This window comes from Zingiber officinale, chromosome 4A, assembly GCF_018446385.1.
Source record: "Zingiber officinale cultivar Zhangliang chromosome 4A, Zo_v1.1, whole genome shotgun sequence".
NCBI classification, from domain to species: domain Eukaryota; kingdom Viridiplantae; phylum Streptophyta; class Magnoliopsida; order Zingiberales; family Zingiberaceae; genus Zingiber; species Zingiber officinale.
The window spans coordinates 99011516-99034477 of record NC_055992.1 but is presented as its reverse complement, the minus strand read 5'-3'; the positions used below and the strand labels follow the sequence as shown (position 1 = coordinate 99034477).

The 22962-nt window shown below is 35.3% G+C and overlaps 3 protein-coding genes across 11 annotated transcripts in view; all 3 read right to left on the bottom strand.

Moving 5' to 3' along the window:
* The window catches only part of LOC121970315 (putative D-cysteine desulfhydrase 2, mitochondrial), a 32261-nt gene extending 9773 nt beyond the window's left edge, over window positions 1-22488 (bottom strand). For 2 of the 4 annotated variants that reach the window (XM_042520936.1, XM_042520935.1), the window contains exons 1-4: window positions 22248-22488; window positions 20370-20569; window positions 18587-18894; window positions 18192-18282 (exon numbers count right to left, since the gene is read on the bottom strand). The gene's annotated coding sequence lies outside the window, so the exon portion shown is untranslated. The remainder of the gene's footprint in view (window positions 1-18191; window positions 18283-18586; window positions 18895-20369; window positions 20570-22247) is intronic. The other 2 variants (XM_042520934.1, XM_042520933.1) reach the window with 2 other exon arrangements.
* Window positions 10992-17471, bottom strand: LOC121970313 (putative D-cysteine desulfhydrase 2, mitochondrial). Of its 6 annotated transcripts, none has more exons than XM_042520928.1 (8): window positions 17246-17471; window positions 16321-16783; window positions 16185-16227; window positions 15913-16097; window positions 14705-14873; window positions 14555-14633; window positions 13613-13774; window positions 10992-11519 (listed from the first exon to the last, which is right to left on the bottom strand). In XM_042520928.1, exons 2-8 carry the CDS (start codon window positions 16717-16719, stop codon window positions 11273-11275), a joined length of 1284 nt encoding a protein of 427 aa, XP_042376862.1. In that variant the 5' UTR covers window positions 16720-16783; window positions 17246-17471; the 3' UTR covers window positions 10992-11272. The 6 variants fall into 6 exon arrangements, with proteins under 6 accessions (XP_042376862.1, XP_042376865.1, XP_042376861.1 ...); XM_042520931.1 differs by lacking the exon at window positions 14705-14873 and adding an exon at window positions 15765-15828 and having other exon boundaries at window positions 17246-17470; XM_042520927.1 differs by lacking the exon at window positions 14705-14873 and having other exon boundaries at window positions 14555-14684; window positions 15765-16097; window positions 17246-17470.
* Window positions 18583-22434, bottom strand: LOC121972544. The gene is made up of 3 exons (XM_042524199.1): window positions 22248-22434; window positions 20379-20569; window positions 18583-18894 (listed from the first exon to the last, which is right to left on the bottom strand). Exons 1-3 carry the CDS (start codon window positions 22432-22434, stop codon window positions 18583-18585), a joined length of 690 nt encoding a protein of 229 aa, XP_042380133.1.
* Window positions 22489-22962: the final 474 nt, after the last annotated feature.

Sequence of the window (22962 nt, the reverse complement as noted above, 5' to 3'; positions counted from 1 at the left end):
CTTCTGACATTGTAAAGTAATGTCTACCAAGGAAAGAATGGAATCAAGATGTTCAAACTTGAGGTTAAGGTAATAGAAATGAGGGGTAATTAAAAAAGCATGATATTATGCTATAAATGGAACTATAAAATTATCAGGTTATAGTAGTCATCTTTAGAAAAGAATAAAAATAAATTATTCGATATCAACCACAAGTTCCGGTAGTCCATGAGTTATGGGTCAATGCATAAAGGTCTTAATGATGATTAAATCGCATTGAGGCAATTGCAAAATTTATTATTTTATAATCTAATTTTGTATTGTTACATGATTTTTCTTGATACCCAACTTACTCTTTCTATATGATTTCAATGTTGAGAATGCTAAGAGAGATGTGTGAGGCTTATGGAAAGTTAAAATCAACAACAATAAAATATGAAAAGCTGAATTGATTAGCAGCAAAATGTGAGGATAGAGGGGAAAAAAGAAGATTTTTTTTTTAACATAATTAACGATGATTTAAATGATCTTAGATCTCAATAGTGATATACCCTTGGATGAATTTCCCTTAATGGCGGTTGACCTAAGAACATTAGACTGATGGGCTGCCTGCTGTGAGCGCTTCTCAATATACCCTGGTGGCTTGGAGATACATATCAAAGTAATTAACGCTTTCGTGTTGTCGATAACTTTTAATTACCAATCTTGCCTTTTACTTATTAATCGTGCTATCTGATTCTATTTTCTTCTTGAAATCCACTTACAACTTAGTAGTTTACTTCCTGTAGGAAGTCACAAGTTCCCAAGTATGATTTTGCAAGATAGAGTCAATTTCAGATGTAATTGTGGCTTTCTATTAGGTCCTTCAGAATAAATTACTGCTTCTGAATAACTTTGGGGATCATTTTCCAATATGAAGGTGATAAAATCTGTTCCGAAGGATTTTTCCACCCGAACTCTTTTTCTTCCTGTGAACTCAACCTCAACAGGTTCATCAACTTCTTCTTGTGATTCCAATGCCCATTTGGAGGAATTTTCTTCCTCTTGAGTCTTATATGGCAATACATGTTCACGAAGCATTTCTCAATTTAATAATCGAGTTCTTGTGTATATTCGGTATTTAAGATTTAAACACAAGGAACTTATAGGCATTGTTGTTATGAGCATATCCAAGAAATATGCAATCAATATTTTTTAATCCTATCTTAATCCTTTTCAGATCAGGAACCAACATTTTGCAAGACAACCTCACATTCGCAAGTATTTGTAGGATAGTTGTCTTCCAGTCCATAACTTATAAGGGTTCTTTTCTATTTTTTTCAAAATACCTTATTTAAAATGTAATTAGCCATTAGCACAACTTTCCCCTTATTTGCTCTAGCAATTTAGAGCTCAATAGAATAACATTTATCATATCATTTGGAGTGTGATTCTTTTGCTAAGCAACACATTTTGTTAAGGAGAAGGAAACTGTTGTTTCATGTCTAATTCCGTGTTTAGCACATAACTCAGCGAATGGTGATATATATATTCACCTCACCTTAATTTTCGTATTAAGTTGGTTTTAACCTTATTCTTATATAGTTTAAATTTATCTATAACTTCATCCTTACTTTGGAGAAGATACATATAACTGTGTTTTGTGTGATCATTTATAAAAGTGATGAAGTACTTATTCTCACTACTTGTTTGTGTGAATTAGGTCGAGTGCTTTAGTGTTTCTTTCACCGTGTTGAAAGGTTGACTTTGTTATTTTTGCTTCAACACAAATCTCACACTTGTGTTTCAGGTCAAGGTGGAATATAGGTATGCTTTGTATGTTAATTAATCTACTTAAAATATCGTAGTTAACATGTTTTAGTCTACCATACTATAAATTGGAAGACTCGAGCATATACATAGAAGAGATTTCGATTTTATTTATCTTAGGTCAAATGGTTATTACATTGAATTTAAACAACCCATCATTTATATAGCCTCTTCCTATAAACATTCCATATTTGGACAACACAATCCAATCTCACTCAAACATAATTCGGAACCCATGCTTGCTAAGAAGCAATACGGATACTAGATTCTTTCAAATCTCTGGAACATACAACACTTTGTTTAGAGTTAGTTCCTTACCTGAGATCATCTTCAACATCACTTTCCCTTGGCCTTTTATGTCCGAGGTTGTTGAATTTCTCATGAATAGCTTGTCTCCATCTTTGACTTCTTTAAAGTTGTGGAGTAGCTCTTTGTTGTAGTAAACATGTCCGGTGGCACACTAATATCAGTCCACCATTATCGTAGGTTTGAACCTATTAGGTTCACTTCAGAAACAACGAAATAGAGGTCCATGTCTAGTTCCTCATTCAGATTGACCTCCTGCTTCTTTGACTTTTTACACTCCGAAGACTGATGACTAACTCAGTCACAATTGTAGCACTTTCCAAAGAATTTCTTTTTGAAATTGTCTCCTCTATGTCCCATCTTTGAAGATTTGGGATTCTTTTATTTTGAGCTTTAACTATGCTTGACAACGTTGGCATTCACAATAGCCTGAACTCTTGTTGTCTTCCTCATTTTAAGTCTAATAATGAATTCTTCCACATTTATCTCCTTTCGCTTATGTTTCAGATAATTCTTGACGTCCTTCCAGTTGGAAGATAGCTTCTCAATGATCGTTGCCACATGTAGTGTTTCACTAGCATCATGCCTTCTGAGTAAATTTCTTACAAGATTAACACAAGCTCTTAGATTTGGTTAATTACCGTCTTGGAGTCAACCAATTATAGTCCAAGAAGCGACCAACAATAAACTTTTTGGCCTCAACATTCTCCAATTTATATTTCTTGTCCAGGGATTCTTACAGCTCCTTTGCCATTTTCTTTATACAGTACACAACGTATAGTGAGTCAACAAAGTTGTTAAGGATGTAGTTTCAGCATAGAAACTTATATTTGTTCCATGTGTCCATGGTTTTCACATCATTTACATCCTCAACATATTTAGGAGATTCCTCGGTCAAGATCCGTATCAGATTTAAACCAGTGAACTTCTTTAGTTTTTCCATATGATTGATTTAAACATTTTCAATCAGGACGGAGGAGGTCAACACATGTTTTGTTGTATCTTAACATCTTCTGTCGCCATCTTAACAGAATAGATTTGTTTTAAGTTTGTTGTTGCTCTATCCATAATCTATCGGAGGGACAGTGATTACTTATCTGTTAAGATGGTTTGAGTTGATTATCTCAAGTTGTCAACCTATCTTAATAAGCTTAATTGCCGAAGTTCGAGTTGGAAAGGGAATTTGCCAAGTCGTTGATTCGTCAACTTGCCGAGTCAGTGTGTGCTTCGAGTATCAAGTTGATGCAGAAGGCTTGAGATGGATGCCGAACAAACCCGAAGTCTTGAGTCCGAGTGAGGAGTGTTGCTCGAGGAACAAAGATGGTGAGTCCTACGAGACAGTATCCTTAAAACATATTTGTCACTTTCAGGGATGCTAAGAGGTCACATTTGAATGTTTGTTTCCTAGAATAAAAATGGCGAAATCATGAATATAATCTAGAATAGGTTGACATGAACGAATATCTAAACGGTATCACGAATATCTACTGAGTGAAAAATTGTACGGTAGAACAAAACAACAAAGAAATGAGGGAATTTAAGGAGAAGAGATCTCTCTTTACTTTTGACACCTTTTTTGCTTTATTCTGCTTGAAGAAAAACTTCTGCTTAGAATTGCTTCTGCCTTTTCTTCCATATGAAGAAAAAAGCATGTAAAGCTTTTCTCATTCATGTTCTGCTCAAGATCAACGTGCTTCTCTTTATAAGAGCTTCTTGGGCTACATGTACTGACATGCACACATGTGACATTCTCATATAAAAGCATATGATAACATGTGGCATCCTCGTGCAAAAGCATATGACAGAATGTGACATGAGTCATTGAGTATGCAAAAGCTTGTGATAAGAAACATGCAAGGCATGTGGCGCGCTCCTAATGCCAGTTGAACACACAAAAGAGACTCATGATAAATTCTGATTGAGTCACATGGACACACTACCCGACTGTTATCCACTGCGTGCAATAGTATTCACACGAAAACCCTTTGGATTAGTACAATTCGGGTCTTTGATTCACACCTCTTGTACTATATATCAGTGTCATTTTTCCGATGTATCATGTTTTCATTCACATTTCTTTCCTTATGTGCTAGTCATTATTCCAAAAGTTAGTAGTCGCCCGTGATTTATCTCCTCCGTGTTGATCCGGAGACGGGTTGATAGGGCGCTGAGAGCGAACGCATTCATCTTTGCCACCATGTTTTCATTCACATTTTCCCAATAGTTTGTTGAGCATGAGCCTCAGCTGAACATGGCTTCGAGATTTGAGTCTTAGTTTCCAAAATTGTTGAGCTCTCACCCCATGTTTAGATATGAATTGAAGAATGCAAACTTTGCCTTGCTCATGACTTTACTTTGACTAATAAACATCAAGCTGTTACTGAGCTCCATTTTGAGCTAGTTCTAAAATGAGTCAATTGAATCGTTCCTCACTTAGGTTTGCTTGACTGATTTAATCAATTGAAAGGGAATGTTGGTACAATAGTAAAGTTATTGTTATGTAATCTTGAGGTAATGGATTTGAGTTGCGGAAACAGCTTCTTGGAAAATATAAGGTAAAGTTGCGTAAAATATGGTTCGATCCTTCTTTGGGATATGCATGAGTAGGAGCTTCATGTGTGAGATTGCTTTTTCTCGATTAAATCAATTCAATCACAAGAATCTGACTTTTTTGGGTTTCACTAATTTAGAGGTTGAAGTTTTTCATCCTATACAACTAAACTTGGACTCCGGAATAAGATGCAAAACAAAAGGAATGAACAGTTTGTCAAAAACAAGGAATTGATTGTGCTTTCTTTTAGAGCAAGTCTGATTAAGTTGTATATAGCTATATTGAAGTCTTATAAAGCTTTTAGCACCCATTTTGTTATGTAGTAGTTTCTATTTGTATATATATTTTCTTATGTTTCACCTTCTTCCTTCTTTTAGTAATAATCCAAATCACTTCTAAATTCTCCTCCGTTAACTCGTTTGATTTAGATTAATTACTAGTTATGGTCTGAACTTTAAGCCTTGTACTAAAAAGTTGAATCAAAATTGTAGATGCACCAATTTTTGTAGCCTTTTGGAGCTTATCCAAAATAATCAATATTCGATCTACAAACATGACATACTTATGCAACTATTTCACGAGCATTTGCCAACTAAGACTATGAATTAATTGTTACAACAGCATAAGCTCCAGGAAATTGTAGGTCATTTTTAACATTCAATCTATAATATCCTAATGGCAGGTGCAAATTAATGTTTGTTTTGGACACAAACATATGAATATGATTGTTAAATTTTTTAAAAGAAATTGTATATTATTGATACTGGCTGTATTTTTCACAAGCCTCACAGTTTAGGTCATGTTTTGAAAAAAAAAAAAAAAATCGTTTGATTTATGAGTTCTTGATTCAACAAGTTGGAACAAACTTGAAAGATCAAGTTTCAATCTCTATCCTCTAAAAGATTAAACGATTTCTATATATTTTGACCTTGCATAGAACTTTTTCTTGATCGTATCTTTGGAAGATCAATTAGATTCTTTCCATAAACCAAGTGTAACTTGATATTCTTTGGCAAGTTTGTTCTCGAACTAGATTGATTTATGTTGCAACCATCACCTTCGAGGTATGATCAAGCAAAGGTCAAAGGCAAGGCAAAAAAAGGAAAAAAAAACCTCGAAGCATGAAGTTCCTATCAATGCGGGGTCTCGGGGCCAATGCGGGATCCCGGAGAAAAGTCAAGGCAATGCAATGCAAATATATATATATACAAAAGCATTATTTTTCTTGCAAGGTTGTCGGTCAAGGCAATGCAATGCAATTCGTTAGGTTGTCAGTCAACGTTAAAATTACGACAAATATTCAATGAATGGATTTATTAAATTATTGTACTAATGTTAGGTTGTTCTTAGGAAGGAATGCGTTGCAGGATCCGACTGTAACGCCTTGGCAAAGATCGCTATATTTCCAGAATTCGGGTGTAGTGTTAAATATGCAAGAGTTCACGTTGCAGAGTCCGACTATAATATATTAGCAAGGATCGCTATATCTCCATGAAAACTTGGGTATAGTGTTAAATAAGCAATAGTTCTCACATCATAGGTTGGATATGAACAAATATAATAGGAAAACTAATAGTTTAAGATTTAGTATATGGAGCATAGGAACTCACATTAGTAAATCAGTGGAGGTAGTAGATACAATGCTTGCTAGACAAGAGGATAGTAAGTTACAAATTTTATCTCGGTAGGACATGTATTTCTATTACTATGAAATTAATATTTCTATAACTATGAAATTAATAAATGAAAATGAAGTAGTTAATAGTGGGGTTACCTTTATCCTTTTCCTTGTATGTTTTCCTAAGAAAAGGAATTTGTCCATTTTCTTTTTTGAGGTCTCAAAAAAGGATGTGGAAACACATAGGAACTCTTGAATGAAAATTGAAAAGGAATGTAGCTCTAGTTCCTTCGGAAATGGCAAGATCTTTGGCATAAGAAAAAGGGGTGATTAGAAGAAAAATTAATATTTTGTGTGTACAAAAGACAAAATGAGTAGGCGAGAAGATAAAGATGATAGAAAACTTAGGTTTTAAATTATAATACACAGGAAAGAGTAAAGCAAGGAATGAAGTGAGTATTGTTGTAGATAGTTTGTTAAAGGATGAAGTTATAGTAGTTAGAAAAGAGGATAGAATTATAGCCCTTAAGAGAATAGTGGTGACAGAGACTATGAAACGTATATGCATCGCAAGCAGGATTAGATGAATCTACTAAATTAAAGTTTTGGAACGACTTAGATGAAGTATTATAAAACATTCCGCCAAATAAAATGATTTTAATATAAGGTGATCTAAATGGGTATGTCGGAGTGAAAAATGAGTAATATAAGAGGGTACATGGGGGTTATCGGTTTGAAACGTGAAATGAATAAGGGAACCTATATTAGATTTTACAATAGTATATGAACTTCTATTAGCTAATAAATTTTTTAAGAAAAAAACACTTAGTCACATTCAAAAGTGGAAATAATAAATCGCAAATTGACTTTCTTATAGTTAGGAAGAAAGATAGAAAGATTTGTAAAGATTGCAAGGTCATCCCTAAAGAAAGCTTAATTGCCCAATATAGGTTAGTAGTGTTGGATATACGCCTCAAGCATAATATCAATGAAAAGAAAATATATACGAGTCCTAGAATTAAGTGGTGGAAGTTAAAAGATGAGAAATAAAAAGGAGAAGGTAGAAGTACAAGTATTATGTGAAATATATAGTGATTCTAATATGATATGGGATAAGATGATATCGAAGTTGATAATAGTAGCAAAGAGTCTACTTGATGAGTCAAAGAGACATGCACCACTAAGTAAAAAATCTTGGTGGTGGAATAAGAAAGTACAAGAGAAGGTGAAGGAAAAACAATTAACTTATAAAAATTATATATTTGTAAGAATAAGAAAAATTTTAAAAAAATATATAATAGTCAAGAAAGATGCTAAGAAAGTAGCAAATAAAGCAAAGAGTGAAACTTTTGAACAATTATATAAAAAATTAGATACAAGAGAAGGGAAAGAGATATTTATAAAATAGCTAAAATGGGAGAAAGGAAGACAAGAGATCTTATCCAAATAAAATATATTAAAGATGAATGTAATAGGGTACTAGTAAACGATGGAGAAATAAAAGAGCGGTGGAAGAGGTATTTTCATCAACTTTTTAATGAACGTTTAGGTGACCGACTTAACTTAGATAATTAAATAGGTCAAATGAGTATAGAAATTTAAATTTTTGTCGTAGAATTCAAACTTCAGAAGTAGAATAAGCTTTAAATGAGATGTACAATAGAAAAGCAGTTGAACCATATGATATTCCAATAGAGGTATGAAAGTGCCTAAGAAAATAAGGTATTGAATGACTTATAAAATTATTTAATATAATATTGAAAACGAAAAAAATGCCTTATCAATGGAGGGTAAGTACTCTACTCATATAAGAATAAGGGAGATGTACAAAATTATTTAAACTATATGGGTATTAAACTAATGAACCATACAATGAAACGTTGGGAAAGAGTAATAGAAAAAAGATTAAGGAAGGAGATTACGATGATTGAAAATCAATTTGGGTTCATGCATGGAAGGTCGACAATAGAAGTTATACATTTTTCTAGACAATTAATTAAAAAATATCGGGAGCAAAAACAACATCTACATATAATATTCATTGACTTAAAAAAATTTATGATAGAATTCCAAGAAAATTTATATGAAAAATTTTAAAAAAGAGAGGTGTTGGCGTAATATATATTAAACTAATTAAGGATATGTACGAAAATATAACGACCAGAGTAAAGACTTTTGGCGGAGTAACTGAAGCATTTCCAATAAAGATAAGGTTACATCAAGGATTAGTTCTAAGTTTCTATTTTTTACACTAATTATGGATGAACTCACTGCACACATTCAAAACACAGTACTGTAATGTATGTTGTTTGCAGATAATATTGTTTTGGTAGATAAAACACGTGAAAGAGTAAATGCTAAGCTGGAATCTTAGTGGGAAACATTAGAAGGGAAAGATTTCAGACTTAGTAGAATAAAAACAAAATATATGAAATTTAAGTTTAGCAATATTAGACATAATGAGACAATTGTTAAGATAGGAGATGATGAGTTGTCCGAAACTGTGAATTTTAAATATTTAGGATCATTTTTTAAAAACGATAGAGGGATTGAGAGAGATGTCTTACATAGAATATAAGCAAAATGGTTGAAATGGAAGAGAGCGTTGAGCGTTTTATGTGACCGTAAAATATCTCTAAAACTTAGAGGAAAGTTTTACAAAATTACAATTAGACCTATTATGTTATATGGAGCTGAATGTTGGGCTATAACTTGAGCACATGAGCAGAAGATGAGAGTTACAGAGATGAGGATGATAAGGTGAATGTGTGGACATACGAGGATTGATAAAATAAGAAATGAGAGTATTAGAGAGAAAGTCAGAGTTGTATCTATTGAGAGAAAACTCCGAGAGATACGTTTAAGATGGTACGAGCATGTACTTAGATGATCAATAAATGCTCCTGTTAGATGATGTAAAATTATGACAAACATACATATCAAACGAGGAAGAGGAAGACAAAAAAAAAACTTGGTTAATAACAACAAAAGAATATAAAATTTATTTAAGTATAAATGATGATATAATAGGAAATAGAGTTCAATAGTGTAAACGAATTCATATAGCCGACTCGACCTAGTGGAATAAGGCTTGGTTGTTGTTGTATATGCAAAAGAGTTATTTTTGTTGGAAAATAATTAATCCATGAAATTTTTAAACGTAACAAACACAGCAGAATGGGGCAACAATCCTGGCCCTATCATGTAACGTGCATGTGGTGTAAAGAAGCCGTTTGAATATATAGAATTTAGCTGCCAGTTGATGGTAATGTTACCAATCTAATCATTGATTATTTTTCTCTACAAATAAGATACAGATGCCTCTCCGAATTCCGTCTGCTAATGCATTCATCATAAACTTTTGTGTGGAAATTGGACATTTAGCTATGTTGCATTTTCTAAATGCTCTTGATTGTTTTATTATATTCCAACTCGTTTTTGGTTGTTGATTGCAGAGTCAGGATTCTGAAGCCACAGTTTATCTGACACAGATTTTACTCCACCTCCCAATTGACTGCTCATTAGATTCAGCCAAAGATATATCTCCCCATTTGACTTTCATTTGTCTGCTGCATTTAGCAAATGAGCATTGTTTGCGCATCCATGATTGTCCTACCATGGATGAACTCGAAATTGTCATTCCATCCTCTGCACTAAAATGATGAATACTAACTGTATGGCGCTACCATGGAGTTGGAATATGTAAATTTGCAGGTTTGATATTGTATTTGGAGATGTTTTAGAGAGCGACATTTTATTTGTATACAGTGAAAATCATGGAGCTAATGGAGAATCGTGGAGCACATGATCCATGACAAAATACTTGCTTTGTATTATCGAGGTTAAACCTCTATTTATGAAGACTGCTCTCTTGACTCTATGACAGCAATGCCAAGGATTTTTATGATTAGAAAACCTTAAATATTATCAGTGGTTGTTCAAACCCATGTAGGTTGCAAATTGCATCGAATTGCTTGTAATAGAGAACCCATGGTGCACTGTTCATGATGTGTTGTCATGGAGATTCTATATATATATAGTTATGTTCATCTCTCTGGTTATCACTAGTGTGTACGTTTTGCTCGTCTTTAGGATGGAAGAAATACCAAATCATTTTGTTTTACTACAATGTGTATGGTCTAATTGTGATACATAGAAGAAATTGGCATGCATAGCGTCATCATGGATTGATGTAGTTGGTACGTACATGAATATTTATTTTAATAAGTTTTGTGATAGATACAACATGCTTCGTAATGTCTAATTTTGCTTATGTAAAGGGTTGTTATGTTAGGATAAAATAAAATTTTCATAATTTATTTATCTATATTTTATTATGAGGTCAGCGATATTGGGCCATTTGGAATTAGTGATATTATTTTTTTGCTCCAAAGACTATTTCATACATTGCAGCAAGTGATTTTGATTCGAACAGTTTCCATTTGTTTTGAGAAACGGTCTTTAATTTTGATTTCAAAAGTTCAATCTAAAATGCAAAATACTGAGCACTGGCCAATCTTAATTGAGAGTTAAATGAAACATTATTAGTTTGTCCTTTAGAAGTTTATTTTACGAAGTCTGCAAATCCCTCGAATCGATACCAAAGCCAGTTCGTTGATAAGTATGGTTTAGAAGTACTCATACATCAACAAAACTAGAAACGCTGCTAATGAAGAACAGCCTCACCTAATACAGGCACATTAATACTCGTAAAATGAAGAACGGGGGAAATCATAAAACTACTGTACAACATTTCGAAGATTTCAAGAAACACATAATTCATGAACGTCATAACAAAAGCAATTACAAGCCAATTTTGCAGTATTCGTAAGAAAGTATTCAAGATGTCAATTAGATAGAGCAGCTCTAGTGCTTTTCAAGTTGCTGTACAACTCTGTAAATATCAATGAAGCAACGACCCTCGTTAGCAAACTGAAATGGAAAGACTATTAGGATCGAGAAACTCAAGAACCGGAAGTCCCAACAACGTATGTCCTTAATCTGGCTCGTTATAAAGCATGCCTGTTGGGTCCTGAAGAGCTGAAATCAGAAGCATACCTTTGTGCCAACCCAAACAAACCGAGAGTGCCACCAGTGTGGAGCATCACCACTAGAGAATCCTTCTCATCTTCCGAATCAGCAAATAGGACTGCTTGCTCCCAAGCCGCCAAAGTATAGATAGGATCCAAGGGAACTCCTGTTTGCTGTGCAATTTGTCTGCACAAATCTATTTCCCCATCCAGTACCTTCCCAAACCTTGTTAAGTGCAGAATATTGAGTCAGGACAATATCTTGAAGAGTTTACAGGAAAAGCAGAGCCTCAAGTAAACAAAAAACCACAATGAAAATTTTAAGTTCCCACTAGAAAGAAAACTGTATGTTTCACATCGATATCTCATCACACCTAAGCTACTTATTCTCCCACGATCATGATCAAAAATAACAAATTTGACACAAGTCTTGGCTGTGCTGCTGGAACTTGTCGAACATTATATCAAAGAAGAAAGTAGCCTAGAGATGGAAAAGAGGCAAATCAACCATGCAGCTTTCATAATTCAGTAGGATCAGATCAAGAGAGAGTAGATGTGTGCACTGGGACAAACAGTAGAAAGTGGAAGAAAAAAACTATCGAATAAAGAGAGATTAAGTGAGAGAGCAGCCACATTATAATGTTCAAAACTTAAATAAAACAACATCAAAGGGAGAAGGAAATGGATATGCATCGAGCAGCACCAATTATCAATTTTCCTAGGAAGGAACAAGTTAACCAACATACGTGCATCAATGCATGGCCTTAACAACTTCAGAAGCGTTTATCTATGGCAATATTATTTTCTATGTCGCTAAAATCTTAGGCGTGTCTAATCTCAGTAAAACAATCAATGATGAGGTTCGCCAAATTAGAGTCACCAAATGCATGCCGACATCTTCAAATAAAGCATCATTTGAAACATAAGAAAAATGGGATGCCTAAGCATTTTCCAGGTCATGAAGAATTTTTCCTCTGGTTTTTAAATACTAATATTAAATAGGTGACATCATAGTTGTGAAAAGCATGCCCCTGATTACATAGCCAGGCACGCCATTTGCGCTTGGGTAGTGACTTAGGCATAATACTTGAAAGAAGCACGCGCCTTTTGAGAGGTTAAGGCATGCTTAAGGCATGATTTCCCTAACCTCATTGAAGTGAGATTTTTTTTTTAAAAGCCTAAGAGCATCCACATCAGTTTCTCTATAGTATCTCTAAAATTTGGGATAAACCATCTTTATTAAATTTAGATAATCACTTTTCACTGCACACTATATCAGCTACTATAAAGTTTCCATTATCTTATTTTTTTATTATTTTCTTCTCTCTCTTCCATTTTTTATTATTTTTTCTCTTTATAATATATACTTTTCATTACCCAATCAATTCTCTTTATTTTTTCTCTCTCCCAAATTAAATGATATTTTAATGTTTAGGGAATGGATTTCATTCCCTAAATTTAAAGAAATACTATTCATGAAATGTAAATTTAGGAAATAGATAAGGTGGATGATGCAAAGGTTTTTTTTTACGTAAAATGTAAAATTTAAAGTAAATTCTGTGTTTAGGGAAGTTGATGTAGATGCTCTAACCCATACCTTTAATTATCTTTAAATTAATTAGGTTTCATGCATGAGACATTTTTCTAGCATGACTCTCCCTCTCCCCTAGAAAATGAACATCAACCTTTAATTAGCTTGAGTGACTCTCCCCAAGAAAATGAACATCAACCTTTAATTATGTTGCATGCACACAACATATTTTTATTGCATAACTGTTCCTCTCCCCTAGAAAATGAACATCAACCTCCCTAGCAAACTTATTTCTTTCTATATGGCTCTTCAATATTTGAAGTTTGTTTTTTCTTTAATTTGAAGTTTGTTTTTAATTATGAAGATAAACTATTTCAATATTTGAATGTTAGTGAATTTTATATTTACATTATTGTTTAATAGTTTATGGATTATAATTTTTTTAGTGAAATATGTTGGTAAAAATTTCCTATATATGTTTAAATTGTATAAATTTATACTCAAACACCTTACTTCGGTAAGGCGTGCGCCTTACCTTGCGCCTAGTGCCTCAGGCCCCATATCACCTATGCACTTTTAGACGTCTCACACCTTAAATAACTATAGGTGACATTCTCTAGATCAACTCTTAAGATTATCGTGTTGTTACTTGCTATGTTCACACAAACAAAGAATTAGCATGAATAGATGCATCAAGAACCAAATACATAAGAATATTAACCTCCTAAATGCAGCAAATAATTTCAATACCAACAACATGCACTTCAGTTGTCCATATATGTCAATACCTTCTTGGATGGAGTCGTTCGACCCATTGCACAATTCCCTCATCGTCTTCAAGAGATTCTAACCCATAAACCCTCTTAAAGTCAGATACAAGGCATTTTTCACATTCCTCGTACTTTTCTTTAGTATCAGCAAGCATGACTGCAACAACTTTCCATGGAAGCCTACAAGGAAAAACGAGGTTTTGGACAGCTCAGATATGTGTCAGGGAAAGCATGGAAATGCTCATAAAACTTCAAAATTGTAACCTAAAGCATTCCAATATTGTCAAAGTAGATGGAGCAGGAACATGAAAGTAGACAGATATAGGTAGCCTTTTCTTGTGATTTTTCCAGCTCAAACTGATGAATTTCGTGGGTTCACTTAACTTGAAAATGAGTTTGAAGATAGAAATTGGCATACTAATAATCAAATATTGAGGATCAGATTAGGAAGTGGCTCGAGTAACTCCCACTGAACAGACTAACAAGGACAATCCTTATGTTATCACTGTACTATTTGAGTTAACCAGCTTCAGTAGTGTCATTTAAATAAGCTAAGCTAATCCTTCAACAAGTCTACGATGTTCTTTTTTGGATGTGGTGGATTAAGAACTGTGCTACATTTACATTTTTACTTGATGTAAGTTTCAGATGTATATAAGGTTCCAAGAGATGACAGAATTATCCCACGTGCAAGCAATTTTTATGTTGCCAATTCAATTGTGGTAAAGAATGTGTCATAATGCAGGAGCATGGAAAAGTAACAGAGCAACAGGAAAGCAACAGCAGTTAAACCGACTAACCAAGACATTTTATTCTTGCCTAGCCCATGAGAACATTTTCAAAATTTCTTATTAGTGCACTGCAATACAATGAATAATTTTGGGCAAAAGCTGGATGACAACTTTAGGCAGAGTAAAGAAGTATCTATAAAGCAAAGGTTTAGTAAGATTTTGAACTCACCCCAAATATGCAATGCCCAGAGCCAAACCAACAGCTGTTGTCCCAGTACCAGCATCTACTACTAAAGCAATCTTCTGATCTGTTCCAAATATGTGGGTTTGAGAAAGATATTCTACAAGCCGAATGAGACCTACAAAATGAAAATCAAACCTGATATTCTAATACTAAAGGATAAATCATTTGATTCTTGATGTATAGAACTGGCATTGCAACAAGACACACTAGGAGCCATGTGGATGTTTGTGTACAAAATAATCCAAAAGAAGATGAAACAAGTCCAGTTACTATAGCAAGCGATGAGAGAGCTTCCAACGATGAACTAGCAAAAGATGAACACTGTCAGAGCCAGCAAGGATTATAGAACTTCCAACGATGATTTAAAATATAGAAGGTGAAAACACAAAATCAGAGTAGGTTGGTTGCATAAACATCATTACAATCCAATAAGTGACTAGTTGTTTATGGATAAAATTCAAGAACAGTGGCCAATTCTACTATGTTCACCCACAGCCACTATAAGTCACTGTTATTCTTGACTTCTCGATGTTATACATGGAGACAGAACTAAGATTGAGGCTCTACTAGAACTCTTAGTTTTTGGTGCTCACAAGATATGTAATATAGAAAGGATCATACACAAAGGTAATGGAAGCAGAATGAAATGGTAGAGTGATAATTTCTGCGACAGATTGATTAATAACAAAGTACTAACCTCATGAAAATATAAGCTTTACTCCAACTGCATCTCTCCTACAATATCCCTGTTAGCAAAAACCTGCTGGCATCATAAGCCAAGATGGAACACCCACTAACAAACACTTCACCATCTCAAAACCCTAAACCCTAATTCAACCAAACAAGGACAAGATTTTAGCTGAGGACGGTAATATTTATGTAAACTATTTTTTTTCAGAGGTTATGTAGACTATGCAAAAGAGGAGAAGCAAGGAGATAGATTTTCTCCTGAAATGTGTTCTCATAATTAATAATAAATGCAGTTAAGAAGCCAAGGTATCTGAGAGCTGAAATGTGCAGCACAAACACATGCACATTTGTAACTTCATACATGGAATGAACCCGGTTAAGCAGTGAATGATCGAAGACAGTTGTATTGCATAAAGGATAAAGAAGAAAACATGTTGATTCACAAGTATAAGAAAAAAGATGCCATTGATCATTTGGTTCCATGATTATGATCGAATCAACCTACCCAATAGTGCTGCTACACTGCCAGCACCTTCATTAACAATCACAACTCTTCTAACATTCCCAACCTTCCAAAGAGGAGTTCCATTGTCGTTCAAAGACAGCTCATCATTCTCTAAATTCAGAATATCATCTGCCCAAACCACATTTACCTGATCACCTGCCACCAACTCAGCATGTTTCATAAGCATTTCATTCCTATTAGCGTATACTGATCTTGGGACATAACTCACACTCCCATACATCAAAGACACCAGATTGTAGCCCGTGGGCACTGCCGGCTGTTCACCTCGGAGCAATAGGTGCGCCCTCATCCCCCTCTCTGCGCAACATACAGCTGCACCAAAACCCACCTCGTTAAGCATAATTTCACCTAAACCACCTATATGGATATATAGATATATAGATAGATAGATAATGGTACCAAGAGCTGCCGTATGAGCACTCTGGGCACCTCCGCAGGTAATCTATCAAAGAAAAAATGTAAAAGATCAAGACTTGCATCCCAATGACGGAAGAAACGCACGATGGAGAAGAAAAAAAGTAGGCGTGCGACTCACGAGGTCTGTGGCGGCGTGGCGCAGGATGAGCGGAATAATGGCGTCGAGCTTTCTCGCCTTGTTTCCATTGACCAACGGGTGCAAGAGGTCGTCTCGGATCAAATAGAAGGATGAGGAAGGTTTAGCTTCCTCCGCGGATCTAAGATGGGAGACGCTGAGCCCGTTGGAGTAGTAGGTAAAGGAAGAAGTGGAGGGTTTGGTGAACGAAATGGCGTGGATTGGAGCGGACGGGGACGACAGCATCCACTGGCGGCGGAGGAGAGGGGAGGGTTTGGGGTTGGAATAGCAGCGGCGGCAGGGTGCGACTCTTAATCTCGAGAGAATCGGAAGTTGAGGCGGTGTTTGAAGAGGAGGAGGGAGTGGGGCTGCGACCGTGATGGTGACGCGGCGCAGTGACATCTCCTCCTTCCCTTCCCTCCCCTTCCCTCCTGCCCTTCGCCGGTGCACCGCCGGCCTTCTGGCGCTACACAAGATTAGGTCTGGAGTTTAAACTCAGAAAAAATAATTTCACAAGTGCAGAATGAAATTAAACTTTTTTTAAAAAATAAAATTATATAAATTTTAAAAATATTAATATTTTTTTTAAAAAAAATTATCTTAATAAATGGATCAATTTGTGTCAAAACATTTATATATTCAAGTAGTGTTAGTGTTACTTTAAAATTTTAATTTTGTTATGCTTAAGAATTAAGATCGTGTAAAAAATTGTGTCCAGTATTATCACATTCCTAACTTTGTTACTGGAATAGAACATCATCTACCAACTAATTTGATCGGTCCAGCCCATGAAAACTTTCGACCGACGATCGAGATAAATAAAAAAATATTTAACTCATCCAAACCGTCAGCCTTCTTATTATATTATTGACCTTATATTCAATGAAAAACTCCTAGTCACAATAGAACTCCACAAGAGGTCTCATACCTTTATTCTGCATGCTGTCCAATATGCACAAACATTTTGCACAATGGATGATCAATAATTGTTTGATTCATAAAATGATGAACATGGTTATGAGACTCTGCAGAGATAAAGCAGCAGCTCACAGCAGGAAACAAAGAGGATGCAAACTTAAGCAGAGGCTGGGTCAAATGCATTTTTTGATCAAGAACTACTGATTCTTGAGGACACTCCTGAGTGATATTCATGAGCTGCTCCTGGATCAAATATCATGATTCCCTGTAGCACAATATGGATAAATTTAGATACGGTGCTGTATCAAAACTACCCCGCCAATATACGAATATCATAGCTATTGTAAATGATGTATTAATGTTAAGTCATTCGAAATTCTGAGCAGAGGGAGCATAGGCAAGGTATTTACGCTCATCTGCTTCATTAGTAAACAGCTTCACGACAGAGATAACATCAAATGTCTTGGCACAAGGGATCAAATGAGTAATACTGGACAACCTATCTTCTTTATTTTTTCAGTATATACTAGCTGAGGTGAAAATCAATTTTAAAGAGTTGAAATAAAACGAAAAAGGCTTGTAGAAAGAGGACAGACCTATCCCTTTCTCAGTACTTGTCCACTAAAGAATCAATGTGTTTTCCAGCATATTTGCCCCCCATATCAATCTTGAAAATAAACTTGTTTTCTGTTAAATTTGGCAACACAGTTTTCCTGCCAATATATGCTATGATCTTACTGCATGAGATTCACCTTTGTATCCTTCAGTTGTCTCATGGCATGTATTGGCACTTTGGCAGGAATACTGAAACTTTTATGTCGACAAAAACTTTTTTATACAACTCACTGCATAAATATACAGCATTCTTTACCTCAACGTCTAAAATGCTGCGATTCCCAGTATGTCATTTTAAAAACACATGCAAAAGAAATCTTTATGGCATGAAATTTTCGTACCATCAACATTTCCCAGCTTATATCAGCTGGCAACAACTGAGAGCTCAGAGCTCATATATCATCTGTGTTGATCTCCATCATGCTAGCAATTCTGTACCAAAAAGAGCCAGGTCTGAGGTACAATGCAACAATAAAAGATGGGCTTTGCAATGCCTAGAAGTTCTCTCGATCTTATAGTTATGAAAGTCAAAATATTCTAGCACATATTGTTATTTTAATCAATCAGAAGATTGGTGGACTTTTTGCTTTTTACATACCACTGAAACATTATCAATTTCATAAATGTAGATTTTACTGCATAAACCATTATTTCCATCTTTATAAATGACAATAGAGAACAACACTATAACCCTTCAGATTCTTATCGCAAAATAGGGTAAGCCAACTGAACTTACTTTTCTCTGATGCGGAGTACATCCTTCAGAATCTCACATAACTCTAGTTTTGCATTCACCTGCACTTCTTTGCTTTCTTCTGTTTGGGCGCTTAAGAAATTATCTATGTCAGCTTCTACCGAACAAAGTTTCAGATCAATTTGTTCAAACATATGCTTGAGCAAGGTCTCTGAACTTCCTGAACTGGATTTTTCATAAGTTTCTTCATTTGGGCTGATGAAATGAATTTGTTGGTGAGAGTCCAACTGGTTATCTACAGGTGGAATGGCAACTTGTCCAATTAGTTGTGTTTCCTTTAGAGAAATCGCCTGAAAGCAGTCACTGTTTCAAATAAATCCACCATATAGAGAACCTTTACCTTGTGAAATTATATGTCATTAACAACTTATGGAACAATTCCTTTAGCAATAAGTTAACTCCATAAATAATGAACCTAAGATAAACACAAAACACTAATAATATTTTAATGACATACTAGTTTCTAAAAAAATATTATGTCTATAATAAGAAGAGTAAGCTTTTCATTGAGGATATTAACATCATCAGAAAGTCACCACACGGATCCAAGATTGTAGATATATATAATGGAGAATATACAAAAAAGAATAATACTCAAAAGGATTCACCACACATTACTTTGCCACCCTCTCAATTTTGTTTCCATATATTAATAGCTACTTTTTCTTGGAAAATCTGAATCTTAATCCTACAAAAGCCAATTCAACTGGTAGATAATTGTAGTTAAAAAAAAAATTACTTGGCAATATTCTTTTTTCTTCAAGTGAAAATGGCCCTTCAAGTCACATTTGACAGAAATTTATCATTCTTGAACACTATGACTGTCTTTACTTGTGGGAAAAAGAAGGGGAAAGAAATAGAACGTATGAAAATGGATAGAAAAGAGTTTCCCTGTTGTTTTGGACAGAAAGAAAGCGTTGGAGTGCGATAGATAATTTTTCTCCAATTTCTCCCATTTTCTTTTGCCCAAATTGAACAGCAAACTACTCAACTGGCAACAGCTAGTTGTTTTAGAAAACGAAATCATTGACTCAATTTATATGTCAATTTTCTATATTTTTTTAAAAAACATACTAAATTTAATTTTATTCTTCTTTCTTTCTCTTCCCTTCCCTTCAAGGAAACAATGAGACAGAAAGTTTACATATTTTTTTCCCTTCTAAGGAAACCACATTTCCACGTGAGAGACTCACTTTATAGCTTCTCTCTATCCACCTTTTCTAAAAATCATTGTTTCTTTCTCATTTTCACCTATTCCTAAAACACAGGCTATACTATGAAGTGAACAAAGAGAGAAGATGCAAAACAATAAACAGTAACTCTCCAATAAAAAAACTAGGCTAAATGTTGCAATTATGCATCTTCCAGCCTAGTAGGATTATTCACAATGAACCAGGGAAAGGAAAGCCAACCTGATCTGGTTCGAGTGATGGAGAAATTCTAGTTGAACCTAATTTTAGCTTGGTTGAACTGGAAGAACTAGTGATCAGTTAGGCCAGTGGTTCACCCACTTGCCCAATTTTGAAAATGTTGCTTGGTTAGATATTGTTAAATTCCTGGATCTCTCTTGGAATATCTACTTTTCTAGAATTGATATTGTTGCTAGAGCTCAAGGTTACTTAAACTGGTTAATGGAGAAAACTTCAAAAATAAATATAACAGTCACAGATCTATAGATCTTAGCACTTAGCAGAGTAAGATAAGTAATCAATAATGAGGTGAATATACTCAATTAGCCTGCAGAAATAGATATTTGATTTTCCACCTCAGTAACCTTTGCTGAAAGTTTGTCAAGCACCTCAATTCGATTCTTTGATTTCTCCAATGCTTGCAACAACTTCTTCTTTTGTATTAGCAATTCCCTTGCTTCATTTTCCTTACCGACTTGGATGCTTTTAGCAGCTGTTTTTTGGAGATTTTCAGCTGCCTCTGTAAGACGCATAAGCCTCAATCGTGCATTATTTGCTGGCGAAATACGTGATATTTTAGAATGACAATAAACCACATATACAAGAAATGACTATTGCTTGCTCCAGTTCAAAACAGGGTAAGTTAATGAATACTGAGAAGACTACCACATAACGTAAAACAATCAGTGAATTAAGCAACTATTTGAGGTCTGCATTAGAATTCTCATCTTCTGACATTGTAAAGTAATGTCTACCAAGGAAAGAATGGAATCAAGATGTTCAAACTTGAGGTTAAGGTAATAGAAATGAGGGGTAATTAAAAAAAAGCATGATATTATGCTATAAATGGAACTATAAAATTATCAGGTTATAGTAGTCATCTTTAGAAAAGAATAAAAATAAATTATTCGATATCAACCACAAGTTCCGGTAGTCCATGAGTTATGGGTCAATGCATAAAGGTCTTAATGATGATTAAATCGCATTGAGGCAATTGCAAAATTTATTATTTTATAATCTAATTTTGTATTGTTACATGATTTTTCTTGATACCCAACTTACTCTTTCTATATGATTTCAATGTTGAGAATGCTAAGAGAGATGTGTGAGGCTTATGGAAAGTTAAAATCAACAACAATAAAATATGAAAAGCTGAATTGATTAGCAGCAAAATGTGAGGATAGAGGGGAAAAAAGAAGATTTTTTTTTTAACATAATTAACGATGATTTAAATGATCTTAGATCTCAATAGTGATATACCCTTGGATGAATTTCCCTTAATGGCGGTTGACCTAAGAACATTAGACTGATGGGCTGCCTGCTGTGAGCGCTTCTCAATATACCCTGGTGGCTGGTGGGAAACTTCTGTGGGGTCGGACCGGTCACCCCCGAGATTAGTCTAAACTAGATACATGGTGTCAACCAAAAAAAAATTGACGAGAACCTTATGGTGGAGCTCAAGTAGCTTGGTCTAACATGAACACTGCCGATGTTAGGTCCTCTTGATTTTATAAATGGTAATCTAACAAATGGTTTACAGCCCAAAACGGTCAAATAGTCTAAGTACTAATACAATAATTCTATTTAGAAAACCACGTTTGATTGATTCTTAAGTTTTAAACTTCTAGCCCCCAGGCTTGGCACAGATGGTAAGCGCATGGTATTCAGTCTGAATCGGGCAGGGGTCAATCCCAGGGGTTTCATTGCCTGGAGAGGTCCTGCCATGCGCTTGCCACCTGTGCTCCTGTTGAACCTCCCTCCATACGACGTGGGGTCGTTGTAGGGGGTTGCTAATGTGACGGTTCAACATTTTTTTTTAGTCTTAACCTTCTAGAATTTGTGGCTTAAAATGGACCAAAATTCTAATATTTTTTTTATTGATTTCCTATATTTGAGATATTTTTTTTTAAAAAAAATCGCCTATTCACAAACCCCTATACCTCAGAAGCGGGTTGCTCTTTGCAATGTTTCTTTATATCCAAAGATTTCAATCTTTTATATGTTCTTCATTGCCATTCTATAGTTCACCACAAAACCACAATTCTTCTATTTTTCTTCCGCCAAAACCAACATGCCACAAGATCAAAACAGCTCCCTCAGCCCAAACGGATCAAGTATAAGAATGCTCATCGAGCTTTCGTGAGACCATAAAGAAAAGAACATTCCTAAGCATAATAAAACCCTTGCGCCATCTTGTCCTACCGAACAAAGCAAGGGAAAGGAAACGAGAGCACCTTTTGAGCGGGTGATCTCGGCCTCGACGCGCAGTTGGTCCAGCTGAATCCGCAGCTGGTCGGAACCCACGAGGCGGTGCCGCGTATGGTTGAAGGCCACCACGGAGGGAAAACCCGTCCGGCAAGGGATCACTGGGGAGCCATGGACGGACCACGGGCGGAGGACGACTCCACATCGCAAGCTCATCTCATCTCGATCTCCCCGAACGCCACCCGTCCGCGATAGCGTAGTCGAGTCCGATCCGTCACCCCGCGACTTAACTGGGCCGGGCCGGTCCAGACACGGACACGATCAGTGGCCCACGCACCTGGGGCGTGTTCGGCCCAGCCAAAGACTATAATAGTTTACGCCTTAAATTTATTTTGAAAAGTATTATAATAAATCATAAAATAAGGAGAATAAAATTGGACTAATTATCCACCCAAATATTATAATATATCATTAAAAAAAGAAGATATTCCCTCTTCATAGAATTCCATCCCAGTAAACCCGCCTAATTACCTTCCCACAAGTGTTTGGCAAAGGCCTCGTTTTGTTAGATTAGATTGCGTTGAAAATGGAAAAAATCGAAGATATAAAGTCAAACCAAATCATTTTAGGCGTCAAGTCAACTGTTGGATTGTTCACCCAAAGTCATCTCCCGCCTGCGTTTGGTGCAACCGTTGCCTACTCACCTAATATTCTCTTTCCATACCCTCCACGACTCACTTATCC

What these genes read in the sequence shown, in the direction of transcription:
- LOC121970313 (XM_042520927.1), bottom strand. Translation starts at nt 16,719, where the DNA reads ATGTCACTGCGCCGCGTCACCATCACGGTCGCAGCCCCACTCCCTCCT. An exon ending in GCCACGCCGCCACAGACCTC is followed by an intron (nt 16,228 to 16,320) that starts GTGAGTCGCACG and finishes TTTCTTTGATAG; the next exon opens with ATTACCTGCGGAGGTGCCCA. An exon ending in CTGGGCATTGCATATTTGGG is followed by an intron (nt 13,775 to 14,554) that starts GTGAGTTCAAAA and finishes TTTTCCTTGTAG; the next exon opens with GCTTCCATGGAAAGTTGTTG.
- LOC121972544 (XM_042524199.1), bottom strand. Translation starts at nt 22,434, where the DNA reads ATGAGCTTGCGATGTGGAGTCGTCCTCCGCCCGTGGTCCGTCCATGGC. An exon ending in CGAGATCACCCGCTCAAAAG is followed by an intron (nt 20,570 to 22,247) that starts GTGCTCTCGTTT and finishes GTATTTCGCCAG; the next exon opens with CAAATAATGCACGATTGAGG. An exon ending in TTGACAAACTTTCAGCAAAG is followed by an intron (nt 18,895 to 20,378) that starts GTTACTGAGGTG and finishes GACTGCTTTCAG; the next exon opens with GCGATTTCTCTAAAGGAAAC.